This window comes from Enhydra lutris, unplaced genomic scaffold, assembly GCF_002288905.1.
Source record: "Enhydra lutris kenyoni isolate GAN:26980312 unplaced genomic scaffold, ASM228890v2 scaffoldscaffold33, whole genome shotgun sequence".
Classification (NCBI taxonomy): Eukaryota; Metazoa; Chordata; class Mammalia; order Carnivora; family Mustelidae; genus Enhydra; species Enhydra lutris.
The window spans coordinates 195291-218349 of record NW_019154117.1 but is presented as its reverse complement, the minus strand read 5'-3'; the positions used below and the strand labels follow the sequence as shown (position 1 = coordinate 218349).

Sequence of the window (23059 nt, the reverse complement as noted above, 5' to 3'; positions counted from 1 at the left end):
GCGGGGGGAGCTGCCACGGCCGGTCTGCTGGTGAGCCCCTCATCTCGCCGAGCACCTCCCACGTGCCGCGCCCTCGCCACGAACGCTAGGGCAGCCACCAGCACCCCGACCCCACCTCTGCCCCCCAAAGCCTCCACTGGGCACACCCCTGCTGCAGAAAAACCCCGAGGGACCCTGGCCTCCACCGGCTCCCTCACTTCAACCCTTATCCTCACGACCCTCTGCTCCCCGGTGCCAACGTCTGCTGGACTTCAATCCTAAACTCCTCTTTCAAACAGTCCGAAAATCCTCACGTGAAGGCGTTGTACCCGAGACAGCCGACCCCATCTGCGGCCACGACGGTCACTCCGACCTCCCGCGAAAGGCCCAAAGGGATGAAAGAGACCGCGTCTGGGGCCCCGTCCAGGCTCTCGCGCCAGGTCTCTCATGCACGTCCCTCTGCGTAATTAGCAACAGAAACGTAGCGACGCCTTCTGAGACGTGAGACCTTAGTACGTAAACAATGCCGAGAGACGGCCTTGTCCCACGCACAGGCCAGGAGGACAGAAGCCCTGCCTGGCCACCACCATGTGGGAAGACCTCCTAAGAGGCTCGGTCGGTGGAGCCCGTGACTCTTGACCTCGGGGTCATGAGTTCAAGCCCCATGTTGGCTACAGAAATCGTTTAAAAAATTAAACTGATTTTTTTTTTAAAGATCCTCCCGGGGCACCTGAGCAGTGTGGGAGCGTGGGGCACCTCGGTGAAGTGCCTGACGGTCGATCTCAGCTCAAGTCTGGATCTCAGGGTCACGCGTTCAAGCCCCGCACTGGGCTCCACGCTGGCGTGGAACCTACCTAGAAAAATATAATGAATAAATAAATAAATAAGTATTAAAAAATAAAGACCTTTAACATGAACAGGATTCCCCAGCACCCAAGGTCTTTTCATCTATGGGCGGAAAGCATTCAGTGCCTCCAAGTCTATGGGACCAAAGGAAACCACAGGACACTGCACCTTCCATCATTCTTCAGCTCTCCCCTCTCCCGGTGGCTCCAAAAGTAATTCCCGTTCGTTTAAGTTGGTTATCTGCTTCATCACCAGCCACCGGGAGACCGTCGTTCATCTCCTCCCGCTCCCCGGCACGCCGAAGGGCCCCGTGTGTGCTCAGGGTTCCCAGGCTGGCACAGGATTCGGGACTCAAGACTTGAACGCCCTCTTCTTGGAGAAGAATCCACCGGCCGCCGCTCAGGCTGCCCTTCCCTGCTCCCCACACATACACGAGTCTCCAGGTTTCTCAGGCCTGAACTGTGGCCACTAGTATCTGAAAACCAAACCAGATTTTTGGAAAAGAATCTAAAACCCAGGAGGTAGGGGAACAAGACATCTAGAGGGAAGCTGCCAGGAGAGAGGCTTCCTGGAGTTTACTCCAGGTTTACTGACGGCGGCAGAAAAAGGCATGGAGGCCGCCCCAGGTGAGACGATCGCGAGCCCTCACTGCCCACGGCGCCTGAGGTCGCCCCTCCTGCCCCTGCAGTGTGCTCTGTGCCAAGAGAAGGAGGACGGCCGAGCCAGAACACCGAGAAGGCCGCCCAGGATGGCTGGGCCACCGGCTTCCCAGGCCGGCACAGTGTCCGCTCACCGCTGCTTCTCAGCTACAAGATAGACGACGTGGGGCCAGGGATCGAGAGCACATGTGACACCCAGAAAATGCCTGGGGGGCACCTTCAGAAGGTCAGTCCTGGCTGTCTTCAAAAGGAGAATCTGTTGAAAAGACAGGAAAGGAGCAAGTGTGGGGGACGACGTGGACAGGGAAGGCTTCACCCACAGCTGGTGGGTGTGTAAGATGGTGCAGACACCACGTTAAAGCCTGGAGGGTTCTCGAAATGCTGACCGTGGAAGGACCAGAGGACCCGCGGTTCCTAGGAAGGACCTGGGGTCTTCCACGAAAGCCACAACCGCAGTGTAAGCGTGAGAAAGACCCAGATGAGCCCCGTGAGGCACATTCTACAAACCACCCGACCGGACGCCTCGAAACCAGCTCCAGCGCCACACGCCGCGTGTGACACTGTCCGAGCCGAGAGGGACCCTGAGAACGTGGCGCTGAATGAAAGAAACCGGTCCCAGGCAAGGCCACCTCCTGCAGGGTCCCAATTATAGGGAAGGCCTGGGACAGGTAAATCCACGGAGACGGTGAGCCGGGGCTGGTGGCCGGAGCCGGAGGGACAGGCCTGCTTTCCGGGCAACGCAAATGTCCCAACGCGGACTGTGGGGACTGTGCAGCTCCGTGAACGCGCCAGACACCAGCGACCTGTGCACTGTCAAACGGCGACTTCCCGGTACGTGACCCACGTCCAGCTGTTACTATCGGGACGAGCAGAAGCACCCAACAGAGGCCGGACTGCGCCGTCGGAGCTAGATGCTGTTTCAGAGCAGCTCGGGGTAGAGAAACAGAGCCAGAAGCACACAGAGCTCCCAGGTGTGTGCCCCCCACCCCGCCCAGCACGGCCCCTGCCGGGTCCCGGTGTCACCGTCTTGCACTGATGCGGTGGCTCTGTGACCGAGCCCCAGAGGGTTACTCGCTGAAGCTCAGGGCCCCCTCAGGGCTGGCTCCGGGTGTGAAGCCCTGGGGGTTTTAAGCAAAGCTCGCCCTGCACCTGCCGTTACGGCATCCTTACAGAAAGGGTTCTCCGCCCTCAGAACCCCGCGTACCCCGTGCGTCTGTCTCCCCACCCCTGGCCCCGCGGATCTCCCATCGCCGTCGTTTTCAGACCGGCTCCTTTAACCCATTTAGTTCCATCACTTCTTACCTACAAAGGCAACAATGTCATCCATTCATTCGGCCTGACGGAATCCTCCGCCTTCCACGAAACAACGTCTGTGGCTGTGCACACGCACCTGCGCGGGATGTGGGTCCCACCGCATCTCCCAGCACACACCCCAGGGGTCTGTGCCCGGTGGGCCGGGGGTGCAGACGCGGGAGGGTGGCCGCAGTCCTGTCTTCGGGAAGCTTCCACTGCAGCAGGGGAGCCGGGGCCCCTGGACGGCCTGGGGTCGCTCCACCCCGACCTCTGGGACCCCACGTGAGGGCAGACACACATTTTGTGAGAACAGCGCTGGCCAGGGAAGCGTGGGCTTCTCCGCACAGAGGGTCCCGCTGGGTAAGGGACGAAGGTCAGCATGAGGAGCCGAGCTGAGCCGGGCGAGAGCGGGTGCCCGGGAGAGCCCCTGCGCAGGTGAGCGGAAGCCGGGGAGGCCAGCAGGGGCCGCTCCTGCTGACACCCAATGCGGTGACCCCGCCTCCACCCCAGCTCGGTGATGACCGGGCCACTGCTTAGGCCACTTTGTACCTAGAAAGTTCCGGCCGCATCAACCCAAACCCTGTCCCGCTCGGCTTCACCCGCGGAGGTCACCGTCCTGTCCTACTGTGGCCCCCAGACGCCACGCGGGGCCATAGGGCAAGCTCTCCCTAAGACTTCAAGGATCTGAGTACGGCCTTTAAGTCCCCTTTAATTCTGTCCACACGGGAGGCTCCTGGCTTCGAACCCTTTCGGGATGGTTCACAGTAAGGTGGAGGGAAAAGCTCATGCCGGTCTTTTAAGGCAAATGTGTGGAAGTGGGACCCCAGGGGAAGGCCCCTTTTGTAGGCTGAAAATGGCCAGGGGCCGGCAGTGTCCTCCGGCGGGCCCTCGTCTCTCATCTAAACAGGCCCTGGTGACGGCGTGTCCCGCGCGATGCTGTGAATACCCTAAAAGCAGTGAGTTCTAGGGAAGAGTTTTATGGTTTGTGTATTTCTATAGTAGTAATTCTGGTGTTGAAATAAAAAGGGCAGGAAGCACGTGCAAACGGCCTGGGCACACAGTCGCTGGTGGTGCCGAGCGCTTGCTTCTGTGTAGCAAACACAACCTCCCTTCCAGACGACTCAAGTGAAAAAGCAACAAGAAGAATCAGCCCTCAGCCCCCTCTGGCCCTGGTCAGGCCCGTGACCGAGACGGGCCGCCAACCGCAGACCCCCCCGAGCCGCCCAGCCCGCCGCGATGTCTCCACAGCGTCGGTCGTCCCTGCTGACCTTACCCTCCAGGCCATTGCTTGGCACAAGCGCATGGCCCAAGCTCGCACGCGTGTTTAAACAAACGGAGTCCAGCTTCCCGCGAGCTCTGGAAAATGTCTAAGGACAGACGCACGTTGTGCACAAACTCCCTCCACGGGCTCCGGTCACGGTGCGCGATCCCCGCCGACAACAACTAGGGTTTGACACAAGGTCTCCTGCTTCGTCTGTGGCTGGTCTCTTGGGCAACCAGAACTCCTCGGCCCGGCATGTCACACAACGTGCTTTGGATTCCAACCGCGCCTACTTATTTCTGACTCTGTTCTTTAAAGACCAAATTCGTGCAGTATAAATTCATATTAAAGCTAAGACCGGCTCGTAGACGTGACGGATCGACAGAACTCACAGCCGCCTCCCGGTCTCTGAGGCGGCCCTGCGGACGCCGCGCGTGACGTACGACCTTCCCAACGTTCCTCCTCCGCCTCCGGCTCGCTTCCAGGACTCATGTTTTCAAAAAATCTCAGAGGATCACTTCATGTGTTAACGGCCTTGATTCATTTTTTTTCCTTCTTACCAAACGTGTCCCTGGGTTCCTACCAGACCAAGGGAGCCCAGCCTCCGGGATGACGCGTTCTTTCCGGCTGCCGGCAGTCTCCGTTCTCCCCCGGTGGCTCCCACCAGCGCACTGAGCTCCTCAAGCCTGCCGGGGGCCGCGGGCCGCGGTGGGAGAGCTGGGCCCAGGCCGGCGCTCCCGGATGCCGCTTGCTGGGACCTTCCTGGGAAGGTTCCTCTGCGCCCTCAGAGCAGGTGTCCACCGTGCACCGACGGGCGAAAGTCAGGGGAGCTGGGAACCGACAGCACCAACACTTACCGAGCCTGCGTTTTCTGGAGCATTTCTGCACAGGCTGGACGGGGCCGCTCCGAGCAGCCCGTCCCCAACCCCACACCCACGCCTCTGAGGCCACCTGACCCCTGAGGGTCTGCACGTAACGGAAGGACTCCAGGCCCCAGACACCCACACTGGCCCCCGAGATCAGGAGGCCAGCGTGTGAAATGGACGTCTGGAGAGCTGCTTCCCCTCCTGAGCAGCTGGTAAGAACCTGGAGAAGAACCTAGCGGACCCTCAGGGGGCTCCCCAGGAGACCCGAGAGTATTAGCGTGCACACCGCTGACTGGAAAACCCCACAACTGGGACGCCAGTGTCTCCTTTAACTGCAGACCCTTCTTCTGTTGAAGAATAAACACCGTGCGTGGCGCTCCCGCATAAGAGGGGGAGAGGACGGGGGGCAGCGGGACAAGGCCGGCCTCTCCGTCCTCCCGTGTGCCTATCCTGAGCACGTCCTCCGCCACGGGCCCCTCCCGCTGCTGGGAGAGGGACCAATGCAGGGAGGGAGGATCTCGGCCCTGCGGCGGGGAAGAGGACAAAACGAAAGCACGTGAACAGATCAAGGGGGGGGGTCGGCACATTCGAAGGGCCAGAATGTGCACAAGACGGAGAGCGGGACCCAGTGAGGGCGACAGGCTGCGAGCATCCGGCCTGGGCTGGGGCCGCACCGGCCTGTATCTGACTGGAAGCTGGACGTCCCCTCGACGGCACTCGGTCAGCGGCCGAAGCGCAGAAGCGGCTCGCGAGCGGGACAGCGCGGACATCAGCCGGCATCGGAGACTGCTGGGCCCGCCCCGGCGTGGACACTAGGCTCCCACCCCGGCCGGCAGCTGGATGACACATGGCCAAAAGGGAGGGGCCCTGTCCCCTTCCCACAAAGGGTCCCGCAGGCTGGTAAGCAGAGTCAGGAAGTCCGCCCCAACACAAAACAGAACGTCTTGTCTTAACATGGGGGACGCCGGACGCGCACGTCAAGTTAACCAATCGCATGTGGCGAATCTCTTACGTGGGTGAAGGGACTCCTTCACGGTTTCCTTCACAGGCATTTGCAGCAAAAGGGAAGCACCTTGCAGCTCCCAGCACCCGCCCATCTCACAGACATTAACTCACCGGCTCTCGGGGAGGCGTTTTCTCAAGAGACAGTCCTCGCCGCCCCCACTAATGCGACCAGCCCCTCCCAGGGAGCTCTGCCTTCACCCGCCGCAGGGGCTCACCCAGCCGGGCCCCCAGCGATGCTCTTGTGTATATTCTCCTGCGTGTCTGTGTGCACGCGCACATGTATGCACACTCCCGTGTGTGTGTGCATGCACACCTGCACATACACTCCGCACGTGTGTGCGCTTGCACACCTGTAGGCACACTCCCGGGGCCTGGCGTGAACACTGGCTTTGCCCAAACTTACGACTTCTCCCTGCACGAGCCCCAATTCTCGATCCCGTCTCCGAATTATTCCGACTCAAAACGCACACCATCTACAGGCGGCAAATCTACAGGCAGGTTGTCCCACGGGAGCTCAGACTCGCGAGAGCTGCTCAGAGAAGAAGGAGGTCGGCCCGCCGTACCATCCCTCCCACACAACCCGCGGACCGGATCCGGAGTGCGACACCATTCTGGTCCCACGGTGACCTACGCCTGCGCAAAACGGCCAGCCACACACGCCCTTCCCTGCGGGGAACAAGTCACCAGCGTCCCGTGGCCGTCATGGCACCCGCGTCACTGGTCCTGTGTCTGACGTGCAGGTGCAGGTGACCCCGAGCGGCACGGCTCCTAACAGCAGAGCCGTGCACTCAGACGGAAACTGTGTTCATGAATACGGTATAGTGCCGTGAACATATTTTCTCTTCCTTATGATTCTCGTAGCCACGTTTTCTTTCCTCCGGCTCACTTTCCGTAAGGACCCAGCATGTCGCACACACAACACACAAACTACGGTAATCCGCAGCCGACGTGATGGCTGGGGCTTCGGGTCAAGAGCAGAGTAGCTGTAGCTCAGTTCTGGGGGAGTCGGGAGTTATACGGGGATTTTCATGGGGGCCCCCACCTTGTCCAAGAGTCCACCGTATGCTTGAGAAGACTGCTCGTATCTTCCCTTCCAACAGATTCAGAACAGATCGATACGGGGCGAATTTTTAAACGTCAAGCCGTCATCACGGCCACAAGCGGCAGGACTCCACCTCCCTTTATAAAAGATCAAGTATGTCTGCACGCACCTTGAGGACCCGGCACGAACTCAAACACGCCAGCCACAAAAAGACCCACGGACATGAGGTCCCTCGCGTGTCAGATTCACAGAGACGGAGGGAGGGTGGTGGCTGAGGGGTGGTGAGGGAACGGGTGGGGTGGGATTCAGTGCTTCCCGGGGACAGTTCAGTTTTGCAAGGCGCAGAGCTCTGGAGACGGCCGGCGGGGAGGGCTGCACAGCAGTGTGAGTGTGCTCGATTCCAACAAACTGCACACTCGATGACTAAAAGGGCAAATTTTATGTGTATTTTACCACAACTTGGAAAGCACAAAACAATCCATTTTTCGGAGTGGAGTGTCCTTGGAGTGGGTGGGACGGTTCTCTTTAGCCAGACGCAGCCCGACAGAGCGGAGCAATCTTTTTCAGACCGTAACTATTTCAGCACAACTAGACTGTGGCCCGGACGGGACCGTCCTCCCAGAGCAAGTCAGAGGTCCAGCCCCCCGGCCCCAGAGTAGCCTCCTGGAACCCCGCGTGGAAGGAAGACGGCGCCCCGAGACCCTAGGATCTTAAAGCCACTTGGTGTCCTCTGCCCTACACCGCATTTGGGACGCTCGCCCACACCGCACACGACCCACTGTGAAGTGCGACCGGCCGGCTGCCCACGGGAAGAACCCTCAGCGACCCGCCGGCCACAGGCAGGACCGCTGCTGGAGCCACGTGCCCCTCCACCTGCCCCACCCCCGTCCCCTGCCCCCCACGCCCGCCGCCCGCCAGTCCTAGCTGTGCTGTCTGACCTTCCGTCTGGCGGCCAGTCAACACAGAGCCAACTGTACTGACTAGATTCCCTTCTGCTCCTGCATCCTCGAAGCTCCGGCATCTACGACCTCGGCCTCACACACCGGGGAGAGGAAGGCCCTCCCGGGGCCAGTCAGCTCTCAGAGACTGGCAGAGGGCTCCCGGGCAGGCCTTTCTCGTGCAAACCAACCCGTGCGCGGCCCACACCCAGACACCGTCCTACCCGAGCCACCCGTAGCCAGTACCCCCGCCCCAGATCACCACAGGGCCAGGAACCAGACAAGGGAGAGCCTCCAGGCCCCAGAGCTGGCCAGAGCTATCCCCGCTGGCCAGCTCTCAGCTCCTGACTGTGCATGGTCTCCCCTTTCCAGCGAAACCCCAGTAATGGCTCTGGCCTCACTCCCCCTCACTCCCACTCCTGCCTCCTAACCTGAGGCTTCCCTCTGGGGCCCTGCAGGCCCTGGCGTGTCCCGTGTGGGGACACGTAATAGATCCTTCTCTCGATGTCAGCTCTCGGGAGCACCACCCGTGACACACCCGCAGCCCCGCACAGTGTGGGGCAGAAGGAAGGGAGGTGGCCCCACTCCAGCGTCCGCTCACCTGCGGGGAGCGGGCTCTGAGCCCTCCCTGCCTGAGCTCCGCCTCGAGCAACGGTGGGCCGGGTCTCCTTCCAAAACTGAAACGGCAGCGACGTGCTGAATTTGGCGAACAGTGAAGGAAAACCAGTACGGGTCAAAAAAGGCCACCGGAACCTCAGCAAAGCACCACCCTGTGCCAGACCATTCCTGACCCAGCCAGGCCATATGCGGGTCCCACTTCTCACGTGGCCTCCGCTCCCTCCCACGCCCCCTGCAGTCCGGTGGGAAGCCCAGCGGCGGAGAGGTGCGCGTCGACACCCCTGCAGGGAACTCTTCTTCCCGTGTGGCCCTGGGCCTTCCCCCTCCAGCGCCCCATGGAGCAGACACCAGGTGCCACCTGGTGAGCTGCCGGCCATGTGTCCCTGTGCCCTGCCTGGGGTCCCCACAGGAGCTGGAGAGGGGCCGCCAGGGGCCCCCCGGAAGGCAAACTGCGAGCCAGCTCACAGCCTCTTCCCGTCCACTGGGAACGCCCTGCAGCCCCCAGAGCCAGCCCTGCACTTTGGAACAGGATGAAAGGGAAGAAGGGAGACCTGTCCCTCTGAGAGCTCCTTCCCTCACCTGCCCTCCCAGGAGCCCACGAGCCCAGGGACCCCACAAGCCACCCAGGGCCACCTGCCCCTTCCTCTCCATTTGGCGCTGGCCTCGCTTCCCCACAGTGGCCAGACTTCAAGGAGTCCAAGCCTCCTGCTTCAAAGGCTCCCGGCGGATAAATCACACGTCTGACCGCGGGGCAGCCCCAGCGCCTGGGCTGTTTGCTCTCAGCGTCCTGTTGTCGCTGTTGCCGTGGTTTCCCTGAGGGAAACGGGATGGACGCCGGGCACCTCGAGGCCTCGACCCGGAGGGAGCATGGGCAGACCCCTCCTCCTGCTCTGACCCCTGGGAGCCAGGCAAGCTGCGGGAGGAAGGAGGGACAGATGGACGGGGGCCCACAGCCCCCCGACAGCCGCCTGGCCGCAGTGATGTCTAGGGGAGCAGCAGGGGACAGCAAGCGCCCCAGGAGGACGCAGTTGCCCTCTGTGCCAAGCCACTCAACCCCATTGGGCCGTGACAGTCCCTCCATGGCTGTGACATAATCCCTGACCCCGACACTGACCAGTCGCGGGGATCCCGGGCTCCCGGGTAGAAGGGGCGTCCGTGAGCAGCGTAGGGGTCTGCACGGGCCGTGGTAACGAGCAGGAGCGGCGGGACGGCTGGAGCGAGGGACGCCCGTCATCTCACGGACTCGGCAGTGGGCGTGTGCTCGGCCGGCTACGGTGTCCGCCCCCCGCGGCTCCGTGTGCCCTTCACGCGGCTGCGCGTCCGTCTCTGGGCCCAAGTTTTCCCCTTCTGTAAGGACCGCAGTCACAGGGCGTCACGACCTTTGTCACTTGATCACATCTGTAAACCTCCTCCCTCCGAGCCACACCACATCCTGAGGTCTGGTCCTCCCGTGGACCGCGCTGTGGGGAGACGTAGCTCCCCCCGAAACCGCGTGGCCTTCTCCTTACGAAACGCCATTCGGTGACCACAGCAGCCCTGAACCGGACCGTGGCCGAACAGCCAGAAACACCGGAAACGGGTCATCCGGGAAGACGGCCCCGGTTCTCTTCCCATCCTAACCTGCTTTCAGACTCCCCTGGTCTTCGCTTCAGCTTCAAAAGATCCAGAAAACCCTGGTTCTTGTGGCCATTTACACAGGTCTACATACAGCCACGGCCCGGGAGGTCCAAGGAGAAACGGGGCCGGCTGCCCCCGCCCAGGACCGGCAAGCCCACATGGAGGGTTTGGGGACAGCTTCACAAATGATGAGGCCATTAAGAACAGGGTGTGGATCGAGCACGAAGGGGGCCACCAAGAGTCGCCCCCACTCCACGGCGAGCGTGAAGACCCAGGGAACTAGCAGGCCTGGGGTGCGGGCACCTCAGGCTTCCAGGTCTTTACCTGTCTGTGAGCACCCCCCAGGTCAAGACTCACCCCAACAGGTTGGGAAGTTCCAGGGTCTCCTCTGCCCCTCTCCGGCCAGAACAGGGAGGAAGAGGACGGTACCCTTGTCTAAATGCCGGACACGGCACCTTCCCTGGGGGCTTAAAGAAAGGATCCAGTGAGGTGTCCCTGGTGGGCGAGATGCAGTGGCCACAGAGACCCCGAGATTCTTCTGTCCTCCTCCCCCGGGGAGCCGCTGCTGTCAGTCTGGGCCCCTGATCCCCAAGGCCTGCGTCTCCACACACCCGGGGACGGAGGTGGGATCGTGTAGACCAGCCCTGCGTGACACGAATCCTTCTGCAGCCGGACACTCGCCCCAGCCAGAATCGCGTGCGGAATCACCCCTCTGCGGCACCCACGGGTCTCTGTTCCCGTTTCGGCCGCTATGGGGACGCAGTGCTGGCAACCTGGGTCCCGTTAAAAGACACGTCACTATTGCCGACTTGTTTCTGTTAGAAATGGGGCAGCAGGGACCAGCACGCGTACTTCCTGCCGCAAGCCACAGAACGTGTGCGTTTGGAGTGTTGGCAGTCGACGCGAACCGCCCTCCAAGTGGCCACGGACACCCCAGTCCCCGTGCCGGGCCCCCCACATCACCCCCTGCGCAGCCCTCCTTGCCTGCTCCGACCCAGCCAAATGCTGGAGCAGGCCGAGGGGCCCCGGGGCCATCGTCTCATCGCCTGCACCGGCTCAGGCCAAGCAGGACCCAACGCGCTCCCTGAGGTTCCGGCCTTCCGCAAACTGCCTGCTGTATACGCTGTGGGATGCTCCTCCTCTCATCCACCTTGCGAGTCACGTACTCCGGATACAAACCTCCTCCTCTGCCCTACAGGGTGTGAACGGGTTCCCTCCACCCACGGGCTGGATTTTAGGGTGGTCGTCAGACCCTCGGCACCAGGACGCAGGGAACACAGTGTCCGGAAGTGCGGCTGCTGGGAAAACGGGAGGGGCCATTGGGACCCAAAGGCCCCAGGGCCCACCTCCATCCGCCTTGGCTTCCCAACCTTAGCAGCCTCGGGCTAATGAGGCCGGGCCCCTAGGACAGCAACAGACGGTCTGCTCCAGGCAGGGCTCCGTGAGGCACGTCTCCTGGAGGGGCCGAGGGGCACCCCGCCAATAGGGGCCACGAATGAAGGACCAGCCCCATCATCGATGGGGTCTTCCCGGGGTCCCCACACACCTCTGCATCAGGACGCGCTGGGGTCCTTCCCCACAGGATGCCCACGGCCCCTGCACCTGCCGGAATGCAGCGGCCCAGGCCCAGCGGGACCCCCAGGTCTGATGGTGAAGCAAAGTGAGCAGACACACCTCGCCCACATCCCGCCACCAACAGAGCCAAGGGTCCAAGGCCAGTCTGCACCGAGCCGGAAAACAGGGCAGGGCCTGGGAAATGAAACCATTTTAACAGAACGTGTCGCCTTGGAGGCTGCAGGGAAAGCATAGCGGGGGTCACCGTGCCGGTCTCGCTGTGTGTACATCTGAAGTTTTCTGTAATTAAAAAGCTAAGGAGAAACATGTTAGAAGTCCTGGCGGTCCAGAAACGGACGACGACTGGGCCATTTTCAGTCTCGTCGAAGAAACTGGTGTCAGACCCACGGGAGTCCCGCCCCTCCCCAGTCCTGTGTGAGGTCTGACACCGTTTCTGATAAATACGACCGTTTGTGTCTTTCTTCTCAGAGACACTGGCCCCGGTCGCGCGAGCGTATCCCCGTCCCGTCCTCTATTTGTAAATCCTTTCAAATTTACAGAAAAGTTGCAGGATTGTTTGGGACCATCCCCTAGACCAGACCCACTATATTCCTCACGTTCCGCCCATGCGTCCGTCCTTCTGTCTCCACACTCACACGGCGCTCTCGCTCCGAAGCCGCGGGGGCAGACAGTGGACGCTGCGCCCCTGAGCCTAGAACACACAGCATGACCTTCCCCAGAGTCGGACGTGCTCCTCCATGACCTCCCCACAACTCTCACACTCGGGAACCTTAACCCTGACCACACCTCTGAAGAATTTACCCCCACGTTCCCGTTTCATAACCATTCCACTGACGCCCACGTCGGCGCATTTCCGCGGTAGCCCAGACCCGTGTGAGGTCACCCTCTGCGCGGGGCCCCCCTCCTGCAGCCTCCTTCAGGCTGGACCCGTTCCCTGGCCGACTCTGTCCTTTACGACCTTGACGTTTTCTACTGAAAGCCAACAGTTTCATCAAGGGCCCCTCCCCGCGCTGGGCTTGCTGGCTCGAGTCCAGTTTTGTATTCCCAGTTGGAACCAAGGGACACACACCTTCTCAGGAGAACGACGCCCACCTGCTCACCAGGCGGCGTGAGCCCCGATCAGCCCATTAGCGCAATGTCCTATACCTCTAGTCTTGTCCCTAACTGTCCCCTTGCGCAGGAGGGCTCTACAGGGAGACACCCCCCATGCGTGGCCCCCTCCCGTTAGACCAGGCATTCGCGACGGCACGTGCCCAGGTCAGTTTCCACGATCACCACCGCTCCTGTGATCTCTCCCACTGGCTGCTCATTTACTGGCTGGCGTTTCACTGCAGGGAGGCGGCCTCCCCCCCACTTCTATTCATTTGTGGAACGTAGTGGGTTAAACGGCGTCTCCCCAATTCAAATCCACCTAGAACTTCAAACGTGTCCTCACGCAGAAGCAGTCTTTGCAGATGTGACAAGGGAAGGACCCCGGGATGAAATCGTCCCAGATTTAGAGTGGGCCTAAGCCCCGTGACGGGTGTCCTGACACGAAGAGGGAGAGACCCACCCAGGCACAGGGGAGAGGCGGCCACGTGAAGTGCACGAGACAGCGAGCTGATGCCGCACGGCACGGGACGCCAGGAGCCGGAAGACACAAGAGGCTTCTTTGGAGACACCCGGCGGGGTACGGACTGCCGACACCCGGACTTTCCACGCAGCTCCTGTACGTTCTGTGCTTTAAGTCACTGGGTCTGTGGGGCTCTGGCTGGCAGCCCAGGGAGACAAACAAGGGCATCCCGTTCCTCGCGGGCTCGTGACTGGTGTGAGTCGTGGCTGCTCCGGTGCTCCACGCAGAACCCTGGGCCGCCCTTGGTTGGGTGCTGAACGCACCCCCGATCGGACCCCCGGGGCTCCAGCAAGTTGGTGACCTGCATATGTGCTAAGTTCCCGCTACTCCGCATCACTTCCCTTCTGGCCCGAGAAGACGCCCTGGGCTCATCTAGGACTCCTCCACGCGCCGTCCCCACGGTCAGTCCTTCCTCCAGAGTCCTCCCAGCCCCGAGTGCGCCCAGGACCCAGCAACCAAGATCTGGGCAGTGAGAGTGCTCACGGCTAGTGAGGAGCCAGGACATAACCGTTACCGATAGGAAAACAGGTATTTTACAAGTTACAATGTCAAAATCTGAACATTCGTGTGCGCATGCACGTGTGGTGTCTGCGAATACAGGAATCGTGAGTTATACCAACGACTCCAACTCCACCCCAAGCCCTGCTTCCTCGCATCCCATATTTGTGTCTCCGACCTCCCGCTGCAGGACCCCAGCCTACAACAGTAGCCACGCACTGCGTCCTCGCCCGACCCCACCCACACCGCACACCCAACGCCTCGTCACAACCAAAAACAAACCTAGGAATGCGAGATTTGTTTTCACGTTTTGTCTTCTTTTTTTTTTTTAATTTAATTATCCATGAGACAGAGAGAGAGCGCCCCACACACCCCCACCCGCCGCCCCACCAAGAGTGCCAGGGGCAGAGGGAGCAGGACAGAGTCCAAACAGACGTCATGCTGAGCGGGGAGCCTGCCGCGGAGCTAGATCTCACCACCAGGAGGATCAGGACCCAGGCCAAAACCTAGAGTCAGACACTCCACAGACCGAGCCACCCAGGGGCCCCAGGTTTTGTCTTTTTTTAAAAGATAGCTCAGGTCATGGTCCTGGGAGGGAGCCCCACAGTGGGCTCCCTGCTCCGCGGGGAATCTGCTTCTCCCTCTGCCCTTCCCACCTGCTTGTGCGATCTCTTTCTCTGTCAGATAAACAAAACTTTTAAAATAATAAATAAAATAAAAATAAAATAAATAAAATATCTGAGATAATCCACAGTACTTTTTGATTTCTCCTTTCTTTGTTTGTCCCTTAAGCAGAAGGGACTCCTGGGTGGCTCAGTCCATTAAGTGGGTTTCCCTGGGGACCCTGCTTCTGCACCCCCAGGGACTAACAAGTCAGCGGGAAGGTGTCCTGGCCCTTGCCCTCCTCACACACGTGCTGCGCGCCCCGGGGCAGGGCCCTCTGGTTCTCCACCTTGGTTAGCGTTCATCCAACTGGGTTCTGCCTTCCCAAGGCCCACAAGCAACAAAGGAAGCTCTAAGCAAAGCAGGTAGAGCCCCTCCTCGCAGGGACACAGGGACGGAGGGGAGGAACAGCATCTGGGGGTGGGGTGTGGCAGAGAGCTCCCTGCAGCGATGGGAATGTCCTCTGTGTGCCTGGACCCGAGAAAGGCCAGGGCAGCGAAGGAAGTGAATCTTGCACTTGAGTTTGATTAATTTTAACCGGAAGAGCTACACGTGCTGGCGGCCACTGCCCTTCAGGGCTCAGGTCTGCAAAGATTTCTTCCACTTCGGTGCACGCTAGGTTAACTAGCAGCCCCCCGGGGCAGGGGGCACCAGGATGGGGAAATCCCGGGGCTGGGAGCGTGGGGGATGGGGCGAACCCTCCCCCACTCACAGAGGACCTGAAGAAGCAGCCACATTCTCCCAGATAACATCTTCCAAGTGACAGCCTCCTGGAGCTCCTTCCAGCGACAGTTAAAGACACACACACACCACTTCTGCGGAACACGAGACTTTCTAGAGGGCGAGCCACTTAGTCTAATTAGCTAAATTTTTCTGTAATTACTTCCTTCCCTTGGGCTTTTGATTTTTTTGGGGGGGGTTCTTTCTGAGACAGAACTTTAAAAACAACAACAACAACAAACAAAAAGAAAACACAACAGAAACCCCCCCCAAATGGTGCAAACCACACGAACGCAATCCCTCATTTCTGAAAAGCTTTCAGAAAACCGCAGGCACTGTCCGGCCATTCCTTGGCCACCCTGTTGGCACGAGTTCAACCAGATCACACACCCCAGGCCTGTTCTCAGGCGACGGCACATGCGAGCTGAGCCGTCCTGCCCTTCCTTCCAACTCGGCCAGCTCCTCGACCACAGCACATAAGGACCTACCGGAGAGAGGCAGGTACCGAGCCCTGCTGGCTGCCGGCGTAGTTATGGGCCGGAGCTCCTCCTGTGGCTTCACAACTCAGGAAGCCCTCACTACTCGCTGGACCCCGCCACCTCTGTTCTGGTGCCGCACTGATCTTGTAACCCCGCCTGCCCTCCCACGAAGCCACTGCTGGCCACGCCAGCCCCAGCCCTCGCCCCAAGGCTTCCTCTGCTCTGAAAGCGTTCCTGCACGGCGTTCCTGGAGGTCACCTGGCAGTCACTTCAGGGTCCCCAAAGAAGGATCTTTGCGACAACCTTCTCTAGCAGGATGGGGTCAGAGCCCTTCAGGAGCCCCCCCTTGCCCCCCACCATGGGGCCCAGCAGGGCAAACTCAGTGCTTCCCCACCCTGCCCCGCTCTACTTGGTAACCCCAGGACGCTGCAGCTGGGGAGGCAGACGGGTCAGTCCACAGGGAATGGACAAACAAACACCAAAAGGCCTGTGGTATCAACGAACATTTTAGAAGAGGGTCATAAACCTTGGGTGGGGATAACGCTAAGCAGCCACTGTCTCTCCCTTGACTGCAACTTGGAATTACATAATCAGAGCTCTCCCGGGGAACGGGCCGCAGAGCACACAAACTCCCTGCGCTTCACTAGGCTGGCCAGGGTTTGGCAGACCCGCGGGGAGGCCAAACCCTTCACACCCAGGCCGCATTGCAATGGTAATAAGTTTCCACATCCTGGCCTCCGATGCATTGTAAAGGAGAGCCCGTTCTGGGCGGAAACCTGCCTTCAGAAATCCCCCTTTGAAGGAGTCCTCCTCCCTCTCTGTCAGATGAGCTGCGGCCCCAGGACATCTCCAGCCCATTGATCTGGGGGAAAGATTCCGGAGGAAAGAGCCGTGTTAAACCCAGGCTTTGCCAGGCTTAAATGTCTCAGAGGTTAAACCAAGGCTGACTGACTATTCATGGCAAACAAATACTTCACCGCAAGGAGGGACCCAGAAACACCAAACGAGGCCGTACCTGGTCCCAACAACAGGAAACAGGTTTCACAATAAAAACAGAAACGTCGTTCCCATTGCCTCGCGTCCATCCACAGATCCTGCCCCCAAAACGATCCCAGGAAGCGTGTTCTGAAACTCATGTTGATTTTTGGCACACGAACCATTACGCAAAATTCTGGTCGTATTTCCAACTGTGACTTGCTTTGGTAAGTCAAAGTCCGGCCTCACTGCCTAGAGCGAGCCCCGTGAGCACCCACGCGGCTTTTACGGACACTCACTGCGGGTGTCCACGGGGGCGGCCGTGTCTGGGTCTCGGGATGGCCTTCACCGCTGAGCACACGCCACAGTGCTCTCGCTGTTAAACACTAAAACATTTCCAACGTGTGCTGCTCTGCTCCGCACACAGCTGTAATAAGAAAAACATGCTGTCTTACTATATACAGGAAAACTTGTCTCCTTCCAAAGTCTTCTTACTTAAGATGTTTTGGTTTGCTTGCTTCCAAATGGCCCGCGAGCATTATTTAATACAACCGTCAGTCCAAGGATCTGGGCCAGAAGTCAAGGCTGCAGCTTGGTCAAATGGGGAAAGGGAGAACCCCAAAAGCACCAGTCCCAGCCTGTCCCACCTATGCGAGGCACACAGCCCGTCGGGAATCTGTCTCCTTAGGGAAGAGCCATCTATTAAAGTGTAGAATAAGGACTTACAAATCCTTCTACAACCACCTTTCCGAGTTTTTACATAGTAACATTTTTCGGGTCTAAAATATGCTCAGGTTACAAGGATTTCTCATCCCAGCACAAAAGATGACAAGTACCCAAATCTCCCGTCCTCGTAAAATTGTATTGTATTTTGAATATGAACAAATGTGAACTCTCAGCTAACCCAGCATTCCAGAACGAAGAAGCCGGTGAACACGCTTCCCACTCCCTCCCCTGTCAGACGTGGGTGTTTTACTGGAAAAACAAAGTTACCTCCCTGGGGACTCAGGAGTTAAGGAGGATGACCCAGGCTTGCTTTGTCCGTGAGAGATTTCTGAAATTCGACTGGAAAAGGCGGCAATGTGCGAACTACCGCGCCCGACCCGAGGGTAACCTTCCCGTGCTTGCGCCAACCCAGATCTGAGCAAGAGGGGGGTCGCCTCTGTCGCAGCGCCCCCCCCCCCCCAGCCCTGCGGGCCGCACAGCTCCCACCCTGCGTGCGCGCCACGGAAAGCGCCGCAGCCGCAGGCCCGCCGGGCGCAGGGGCGCAGGACCACCCAGCCCCGCGCGGCCACATCCCGGCGCCAACCTGAGCCCCTGCCGCCCCCTCCCGCAGTGAACAGATCCCCCCCACACAAAAGGGGAGACGGATTCCGGCGGGGAGGGGGTGCAGAGCCCCGCAGGGATGCGGCGAGACTCCCCAGGCTGACTTCGGATAGGCTAGCTGGCACCGCACCGAGGACCCCGGGCGCTTTATGCTTTCAGGGCCAGCGACACACTGGCGCGCCCCCTTCCCAAATCAAGTAGCCCGCACTGTCTGACGTAATCGGCATCTGCTTAAACCCAGACGACGCCCCAGAAGGGCTGCCCAGCATTCCTGACTGTGTAGACGGGTCCCGGGAGCGCGCCGCCGGCAGCCAGACGCGGGAAGAGTGAGCCCCCTCCCGCGACGGCCCCCGACTCTCACGTGCCTGCAGGAATACGGGGGACGGGGGGCGGCACGATGCGGGAGGCGGGCGACCCTGAATCCCCCGTAAGTGTAACATTCCTGGCCCTGGAGACCAGCCCCCTCAGCCTCCCCGCGCCCCGGCCCGCAGGCAGCGCCGCCCCCCCAACCCGGCAGGGTGCCCGGAATGCGGCCCCGCGCACGGCCGGAGGTGCTCGGGGTCCGGACGGCGTGGGCGCGCGCCGCCTCCTCCGGCTCCCCAGGCGGATCCCCCCGGCTCCCTCCCCACCGCGCGGCGGTTCCCGCAAGCCCCGCGCCCACGCAGACAAGCCCGCGCGGGGCCCCCGGGGGCGACGTGTGCCCCTCCAGGAAATGCCACCAGGAACGCGGGCCTGACCCTCCGGCGGCCTGCCTCGTCCCGGGTCCCGGGGGGCCGCCCCAGCCGCCAAAAGGCCGCCCCGCGACCCTCCGACCCCAGGCAGGAAACGCCACTCGACCACCTCCCGGGAGTGGAGGAGGGGGTGGACGGGCCAACAAAAGGGAAGCCAAAGTCCCTTTCGATCCAGCGGGGCGGGGCGGGGGGGCGTCCCCGGGCCCCGCCCGACTGCGGCGCCGCGCGCCCTGGGTGGGGGGCTCCGGCTCGGAGGGGGCGCGGGGGCGTGGGCCCTGCGGGAACCTGGGAGGGCAAGGACCCACTCGAGGTCCCGAGAACTAAAGTCACATCGGCGGGCGGGGCCGCCTCCACACGCACGACCCTTGCCGACCCCCGGCCGGGGCTTCCCCGGCGCCGCCCGCGCGGCCTCTGGAAACGCTGAGCCGACCCCAGAGCGCGCCTCAGTGGAAGCGGCGCGGGGCGGCGGGCGCGGGATCGCGGCGGCCCGGTGGGGAGGGGCCCTGCGCGGCGCCCCCCAATCCGGAGAGCGGCCGGGGGCACAGCCGCGGGGGCGCAGACCGAGCGCTCGAGTCCCCGCCCCTGCCCCGAGGCGACGGGTCCTACCTGAGGTCCCGGGCGCGCAGAGCAGGAGCGCGGCGGCCACCCAGACGGCCGGGGCGCACAGCGGCGGCAGCGCCGAGCCCGGGGCCATACCGCGGGCCGTGGGGGCCGGGGCGCGGGGGCCGGCGGGGCGCGGGGGGCCGGCGGGGCGCGGGGGGCCGGGCGCCCAGCACCGCTGTGGGCCGCGCGCGCTGCCCTTCCTCCCGGGCTCCGCGCGAGTGGGCGCCTCTTGGAGAACCGCTGGTCTTCGTCCTGTCCCGGCCCGGGGGCGGCGCGCGCTGCCGCGAGGATCCGGGGCGCGGGCTGCGCGTCCCGCCGGCCGCCGGGAGGAGCGCGGGGGGCGGACCGCGGGCGCGCAGGAGGCAGGGTCCGGGGCCCCCGCCCCGCGGGCACGGCAAGGCCGGCGCCGGCGCCCCCTGCCGGACACACGCGCTTGCGGCGGGCGGGGCGCGCGGGAAGCCGGGCGCTGGGACCTGGGGCCGCCGCTGCGCCCCGGGACGGGCCTCTCGCGCGCGCCCTCCGGACGCCTGGACGCGGAGGGGCGCCTCGGGGCGGGGCGGGGGGGCGTCCGGCCGGACCTCGCCGGGGCTGCCCGCGCCGCAGGGGCGCCCGGGGCAGTGGGCATCCAGTTGTGGGGGGGCGGCCCGGGGGCCTGGTCACAGGTCGGTAACTCGGGCCCACCGCGCCCCGTCCGACGCTGCTCAGTCCCGGAACCCGGCGGCGCGGGAGGAAGGGAAACGAGGGCGGGCAGGAGCGAGACCGTCCAGGCGATCGGCCAGGCCGCGGCCCCGCCGGCGCCCTCCCGGGCCCTCCTCGCCACGCTGCGCGGTGGGGACGCCCACGTCCCTCCGAAATGCCCAGAAACCACCGGCGCTAGGGCTGCGTGGAGGGAGCGCGATGCTATCTGAAGCCACCGTGGCTTTTGGTTTACTGTTAAAAGCAAATTGTGTAATTTTACCCATTAAAGGCAGAACACTGTTCTCTGCAGAGCCCCAGAACATGCAGAAGTAATTTGCTTCGCTTGTAAAAGGCGTTTTGAATGCAATTCCAATAGCATAGTTTCTTGCTTCTTCTTGGTTTTGCTTAACACATGCCAAGGTCTGGAATCGGAAAGCCTGACCCTCCTGTTTGTAACGTAGGAATTGTCTTTCTTTTTGCTCGTGGAGAAAGATCTGGAACCATCAGCGTCTCTGCTGTTTGGTGAGATTTATCTTTTAACTGATTATCAAGCACTTTGTTTGGCGTTGTTTGCTCAAGCCCCATTTCCTGCTAGTTGGGGTGAATTAGGGAGAGCCCTGGCCTTGGGTGCCAGACCCGGAGGCGGCTGGGCCGGCCCCCCTCCGCCACCCCACCCCCGGATTGCCTCGCCACTGCCGCACACACGGCAGGAAACGAAAGTTCTCTTGCTGTGGTCTGCTGACAACATGGCTGAGCCAGCCCCGGTGCATTACCCTGTTAAAATGATTCAGGCTCCCCGTCTCTGCGAGTCTGTTCACAGCAGCATCCCACACACTTCTCTTTCCTAAGGCGCACTGCAAGGGCCGTGCCAGTGCCTGGCCAAGGGGCCCCCGGAAATCCAGGGAGAAAGGGAGAAGGTGGTAAAATAGTTACAGGGTGGGGGTGGGGGGGCTGAGCAGAGACAGTCCTCTGAACTGAACAGCCCTTGAGGCTGCCACATCTTTATCGTTGGGGTTTTCCTCACTTTTCTTCCCCTGGGGGCCCTCAAGGATCCTTGAAGAGGAAAGAAGGCTTTTCGAGAGTTGGTCTTGAGGCGTGTGGTTCCAGCCTCCTCCATTCTGGATGAATGGTGACCCGGTGAGAAGCAGAGAGGGAAGGCAGGGGAGGGTCTCTCGGCTGGATCCGTGCTCCCTTTCGTTTTCTGCTCCAGAGGCTTGACCCTGCCGTTCTAGAACTTGGTCAGAGCGCCGATACTTAGGTTTGGTGTGAACTTTGGGGAAATGACCAAACCAGGCTTCAGCCCTCATCTGTGTGCAACTTTCACACGACTGGGTTCCTCGCAAGCCTGACCTGAGAGTTTAAACAGCAACCTATATATTTTGCCAGCGGTTCCTTGGGTGCGGTCAGAAATGTGGATTATATCACCTGTCATTCCTTAACGCTTTATAAAAATCATCTTTTCAGCATTTCTTTCTCCACAGTTCCTCTACCTATAACTCTGGCCGGCGCCCCCCCATCTCCCCCCTCCCCTCCCTCCTTCTCTTCCTTTCTACAGGTTCAGCACCTACGGGAACAAGTGCAGTAAACCCCCTCATAGATGGGGACAGTCTAAACAACGTACTTTCTAAGTAGCAGAATGTGGCTTTGATCCCAAGTCAGACGAAGGCAGTTTGCTCCCTCCAGCTTCAACCATACGTAACGACTGTTGCAGGACACATCACCCCCCAAACCTAACCACGTAAGCCAGTAAACGTTTAGTATTCCGCTACTTTCTGTGGGTCAAGAATTCAGGAGAGGCTCGGCTTGGTCTGGGTCAGAGTCAGCCAGTGCTGCCTCACCCGCAAGCTGATGGAGGCCAGAGGGGTCTTCACAAGGGAGCGAGCTTTCCTGCCCCGCAAGGAGGGGCCTCCCTTCCTCCCACACGGATCTCTCTCTAGGGCTCCCTGAGTGCCCTCCCTACGTGGCCGCGGACTGACCCCACCGTGAGAGCCAGGGGCAGCTTCAGTGTCTTTTATAACTGAGTTTGGAAGTCACACACGGTGACTTCCACAGTGGCCTGCTGCTTTCATGGGTCTCTTCGCGGCAGGAGGGGGCTGCGTGGGGTGTGTACCCCAGGAGGCTGATGGCTGCCCCACCTGGAGGGAACACAGCCACACTTTCCCCCGGACGGGCAGCAGGCAAGAGGGAAAGGAGCCCAGCGTGGTGGGCCCCCTGGGAGATGGTGAGGGGAGCCATGGCGGTGTCTGGAGGAAACCATTCAGGTGTCGTGACGGGCCGGTGTGAAGGTGGAGGGGGTCTGAGAACAGCCCAGTGGCCATCTGTATACCCTCTTGTGTGGAACGTCTGTTTAAATCATCTGCTCCTTGGGGCGCCTGGGTGGCTCAGTGGGTTAAAGCCTCTGCCTTCGGCTCAGGTCATGATCCCAGGGTCCTGGGATCAAGCCCCGCATCGGGCTCTCTGCTCGGCGGGGAGCCTGCTTCCCCCCTCTCTCTGCCTGCCTCTCTGCCTACTTGTGATCTCTCTCTCTGTCAAATAAATAAAATAAAATCTTTAAAAAAAAAATAAATCATCTGCTCCTCTTCTAACTGGGTTATATATCTTCTTACTTTTGAGTTTCACGAGTTCTTTATATGTTCTCAGCAGCGGCCCATTTCAGGCAGATAAAGAACCAGATAACGTGTTCTCTTAGCAGACAGTCTGTCTTTTTGTTTTTGTTTTTAACAGTCTTTTCATAAGAAGCAGTTCTCATTTTAATGAACTTTTTTCTTTTGCGAGTAAAGCTTTTTGAGCGTCAGTAATGCTGGATCAGGCCAAAAACGTGAGGAGGGATCCGGAGTATCAGAGCGTGGCAAACGCCACGCCGACCGGAGCGCTGGGCGGCCGCCGCTCACAGCACTGCGGAGGTCCGGGCACGAACAAGACGGCTCCGTGTGCCCACCCTCTCGGCCCGGCCAGCTCTGGGTCCTCCTTGAATCATGCAGACAGCATGGCCAAGGTCAAGGACATCTTTGTTTCTCTCTTGCTCAGCCTCTCCACAGCTCGTTATCCTGATCCCTGCTGCCTGAAAGTTGTGTT

General features: G+C 60.9%; 1 protein-coding gene across 1 annotated transcript in view; it reads right to left on the bottom strand.

Annotated features, from left to right (window-relative positions):
* LOC111153622 (tyrosine-protein kinase transmembrane receptor ROR2) overlaps positions 1-19411 on the bottom strand; it is a 162113-nt gene extending 142702 nt beyond the window's left edge. Inside the window, exon 1 of the mRNA XM_022512765.1 lies at positions 19310-19411. Coding sequence (XP_022368473.1) covers positions 19310-19397 — 88 coding nt within the window. The 5' untranslated portion in view covers positions 19398-19411. The remainder of the gene's footprint in view (positions 1-19309) is intronic.
* Positions 19412-23059: the final 3648 nt, after the last annotated feature.